This window comes from Phyllobates terribilis, unplaced genomic scaffold, assembly GCF_046119375.1.
Source record: "Phyllobates terribilis strain yellow unplaced genomic scaffold, ASM4611937v1 Scaffold_9__5_contigs__length_417890890, whole genome shotgun sequence".
NCBI classification, from domain to species: Eukaryota; Metazoa; Chordata; class Amphibia; order Anura; family Dendrobatidae; genus Phyllobates; species Phyllobates terribilis.
The window spans coordinates 200,274,346-200,278,914 of NW_027362769.1; the positions used below are offsets into that span (position 1 = coordinate 200,274,346).

At 45.7% G+C, this 4,569-nt stretch overlaps 1 protein-coding gene across 1 annotated transcript; it reads right to left on the reverse strand.

Annotated features, from left to right (window-relative positions):
- Positions 1–3,063: 3,063 nt before the first annotated feature.
- On the reverse strand, positions 3,064–3,744 carry LOC141161329 (homeobox protein engrailed-1-B-like). The gene is made up of 3 exons (XM_073646143.1): positions 3,739–3,744; positions 3,558–3,599; positions 3,064–3,450 (listed from the first exon to the last, which is right to left on the reverse strand). The coding sequence occupies exons 1-3, from the start codon at positions 3,742–3,744 to the stop codon at positions 3,064–3,066; spliced, it is 435 nt and encodes a 144-aa protein (XP_073502244.1).
- Between the last annotated feature and the right edge of the window lie 825 nt (positions 3,745–4,569).

Genomic DNA, 4,569 nt, shown 5'->3' on the forward strand with positions numbered 1-4,569 from the left:
TACTGTTGGGGGGAGATTTACTATGGGGGGAGATTTATTGTATGGCTGGGGGAGATTTACTATGGGGGGAGATTTATTGTATGGCTGGGGGGAGATTTACTATGGGGGGGATTTATTGTATGGTTGGGGGGAGATTTACTATGGGGGGAGATTTATTGTATGGTTGGGGTGTGATTTACTATGGGGGGAGATTTATTGTATGGCTGGGGGAGATTTACTATGGGGGGAGATTTACTATGGGGGCAGATTTATTGTACGGTTGAGGGGATATTTACTATGGGGGGAGATTTATTGTATGGTTGGGGGGATATTTACTATGGGGGGAGATTTACTATGGGAGGAGATTTATTGTATGGTTGGGGGGATATTTACTATGGGGGGAGATTTATTGTACTGTTGGGGGGAGATTTACTATGGGGGGAGATTTATTGTACGGTTGGGGTGTGATTTCCTATGGGGGGGGATTTATTGTATGGCTGGGGGGATATTTACTATGGGGGGAGATTTATTGTATGGTTGGGGGAGATTTACTATGGGGGGAGATTTATTGTATGGTTGGGGGGAGATTTACTATGGGGGAGATTTATTGTATGGCTGGGGGGAGATTTACTATGGGGGGAGATTTATTGTATGGCTGGGGGAGATTTACTATGGGGGGAGATTTATTGTACTGTTGGGGGGAGATTTACTATGGGGGGAGATTTATTGTACGGTTGGGGTGTGATTTCCTATGGGGGGGATTTATTGTATGGCTGGGGGGATATTTACTATGGGGGGAGATTTATTGTATGGTTGGGGGAGATTTACTATGGGGGGAGATTTATTGTATGGTTGGGAGGAGATTTACTATGGGGGAGATTTATTGTACGGTTGGGGGGAGATTTACTATGGGGGGAGATTTATTGTATGGTTGGGGGGAGATTTACTATGGGGGGAGATTTATTGTACGGTTGGGGGGAGATTTACTATGGGGGGAGATTTATTGTATGGTTGGGGTGTGATTTCCTATGGGGGGGGATTTATTGTATGGCTGGGGATGATTTTGTGTGTGGGTGATTGGTGCGTACACATTATGGGGGGATATATACGGACACAGTATGGGGAACTGGGCTGATGTGTGAGGGTAAATATATGAGGAGACGGGAGGGGGAAATAATGGGGGGATAAAAGTGTGAGTGGGCACAGAATAAAGACTGAGTAGTGTGGGGGATAACATGGGGGGCACAGTGTAAGGTCACAGCCAGGAGGGGACAGTAAACCAAGGAGGGGGAGTGTGATGAGGGGGCACAGTATACAGACTGGGCCCTATAGGGGGGACATAGTGTGAAGAGGGGGCCCAGTACGGTAAGGAGGGGGCAGTGTGGAGGGCATGTACCATACGAGGGGCAGCGGGGGGGTGATATTTTGAGCAGGGAATATAGTGAGGGGCAATTATTTATTCAGGGGTCAGTGTAGGGCGGATATTATTATTCAGGAGCATTATAATGACACTGTATCTTTAAGGGCATCGTGTGGGGATGTTCTGCAGAAGACCGGAGAAGATGGAAGTCTGCAGAGACGGCTGTGGATGAGAAAAGTCATCATGGCGTCTGGACAAGAGGAAGAAAAGGAAGAGAATGACTCCGGAGACAGCGCCATCTATCAGGTACCTGGGTGTAAATGTTTTCTGTGATACTGACTAATTCTCATATTTTTATTTCTGTTAGGAGCATTAGAGGGGTCGTCCATGTCTGTAATGAGTCCGCAGCCAGTCTCTGTGACTGCAGACTTCTGACTTCTCACAGGGCGCTCTGCACACTGTCAGGATTCTCTCGTGCCGGTGATTTACATACATGCGGTCACATGCCGACTAGACATGCGTGGCCTCACTCAATGGCAATGAATTGAGCGAGGCCGGACACGTCTAGTCGTAATGTGGCCAGAAGTATACAAATCACATACTTGTCTAAGGCAGAATCCTAAAAGTGTGCAGTGCATGCGCTGAGAGAACTCAGGAGCCGGCAGACACATAGGGTGTGACACGTAGAGTGGCTGCAGACTGTCATCTCAAGCCTGGACAAGCCCTTTAATTATAAAATGAAGCCCTGCAGCCAATCCTAACAGCGTGTAATATCCTCGCTGTCAGGATCCAGCTCTGCTTGCATTTTCCAGCCGTCATCACGCGGCCTCTTCACTCATATGGATTTTCATACTTACGGTCATGTGACATCGAGCTTCTCTTCTGCTTCTCTCGGTTTTCACTGAACATTGAGAGAATTAGGGAGAGCAGCTCGTCGGCACGTGACTAAGTGTGGAAATCGCATATGTGCTGGAGGGGGCAATAGGGGGCGCCAAACTGAACTCTTGCCCCGGGTGCCGGAAAGCCTAGATAACCTCTGTGCAAACCTCTACTCCGGGCTGATGGAGGTGCCCAGTAGTTGCTAACAGTAGCTACCCAGGAAGGAGAGGGGAAGCAGGAGCTAACTGTTGTAAAACAGAAAAAGGAGTGAACACCATGTCCAAGGGCTGGATTCATCCATCTGTCCCCCCCCCACCTCACTGCAAAGAAGGTAAAGTATGGCACTGTGTACAGATACTGCGTGGGGGGAAGCAAACTGCGTTGTAAAGTGATCATCTTCATTGTACTGCTAGCCCGTTGTGGAGAGTACTGATTTTGTCTGCAGGACTGGAACTTGAATTAAACAGCTGTGATTACCTGCATTTTGGGACCCTGTCATCGCTGTGTGTGCCTGAAAGCTGTTGCACCTCATGATTGTGGAAACACAGATTAATGGTCGACTCGAGTAACGTTCCCCCAGGATTTCACAGAATTCATGTTAATTTGTATAGCCTCTATATACCTAGTGACGTACATGCAACACTTGCTTCAGGGTAAGTCGTATTGAGATCAAGAGTCGTGGAATATTCGCTTTATTAGAAAATAAATTACAGCCTCCAGTGACCGCCAGTACAATCGCCTCCTCATCACCCTCATCATCGTCATAATAAAATCTTTGGCTTGTTAGGACAGTTGCGCCCCGGGTGGTCTCAGTCTATACAGGGTCTCTGATCCATGGTGCCACCCTAGTCGCTGTCCTCTTTGTCCTGCACGGTGGTCGTGGAGTGGTTGTATAGACCCTGCGCCATCAAGTGCAGCGCAAGCCCGTTCTTCAGGCCGGACGCTTTCTTGATTTTAGCCCGTTTATTCTGAAACCAGATCTTGATCTGAGACTCGTTGAGGTTGAGCTCTTGGGCCAAGGTCTGGCGCCGCTGCTCCGTGATATAGCGATTGGCCTGGAACTCTGCCTTCAACCGCTGCAGCTGTTCTGCGGTGAAAGCCGTGCGGGGCCGCTTATCCTCCTTATCACTCTTCTTCTTTTTCAGCTTTCGAGTGCGAGGTCCTGCGGAAAAGAGGAGGGGGACACTGATGAAGGGGTCTGCAAGAAAAGAGGGAGACACTGATGAAAGGGTCTGCAAAACAAAATAAGAAAAGAAAACTGATGAAGTGGTCTGCAAAAAAAAAAGAGTAGAAGGGGACACTGATGAAGGGGTCGGAAAAAATAGAAGGGGACACTGACAAAGGGGTCTTCAAAAATAGAAGGTGACACTGATGAAGGGGTCTGCAAGAAAAGAGGGAAACACTGAAGAATATGAAAGCCACTATTTCTATAATTCTTTTTATCCTTTCTACATATATATATATATATAATTGCAATAATCACTATTATGGCTTTTTGTGATATCGCCAGTTTGCTGCACGGCCATAGTGCCACATCCGTATTACACAGATTAGATATAATTTTATTATATTTATTACAGGAAGGGAGGAATATAACTCAAATCCGCTGCCTCCAATCGTCAGGACAATTACGCAATTGACTGACGAGTAATGGACGAGGCCACGGCTGTTTCCACTACTAGGCCGGTTTTTGGGAAACGCACAGTGTGCAAATGGTATATACACCTCAGATTCCAATGCATGAAATATATATATACTCCGGTACGGTCACTGCCAGCCCCACTGTAACAAAAAGAACTACTCGCTGCTGCCATCAATCATTTATTCAGGCCGATTGGACAACTGTTACAGGTAGCGTATGGCATCAGGAATGCGGTTTACAGAGCAAAAGGAACAAAACTACTATATTTTATATTTAATCCAGAAAGACAGGCAGTGTATGTAAAAATACTGTATACAAAGCTGATACAAAATAGACAAAACAATACGATATATGCAGGTGCATCTCACTCAATTACAATATCTTCAAAAAGTTAATTTATTTCAGGTCTTCAATACAAAAAGTGAAACTCCTATATTATATAGAAACATTACACACAGAGGGATCTATTATATAGAGTCATTACACACAGAGGGATCTATTATATAGAGTCATTACACGCAGAGTGATCTATTATATAGAGTCATTACACGGAGAGGGATCTATTATATAGAGTCATTACACACAGAGGGATCTATTATATAGAGTGATTACACGCAGAGGGATCTATTATATAGAGTCATTACACACAGAGGGATCTATTATATAGAGTCATTACACACAGAGTGATCTATTATATAGAGTCATTACA

What these genes read in the sequence shown, in the direction of transcription:
- LOC141161329 (XM_073646143.1), bottom strand. An exon ending in CTATTTTTGAAGACCCCTTT is followed by an intron (nt 3,451 to 3,557) that starts GTCAGTGTCCCC and finishes TTTGTTTTGCAG; the next exon opens with ACCCTTTCATCAGTGTCTCC.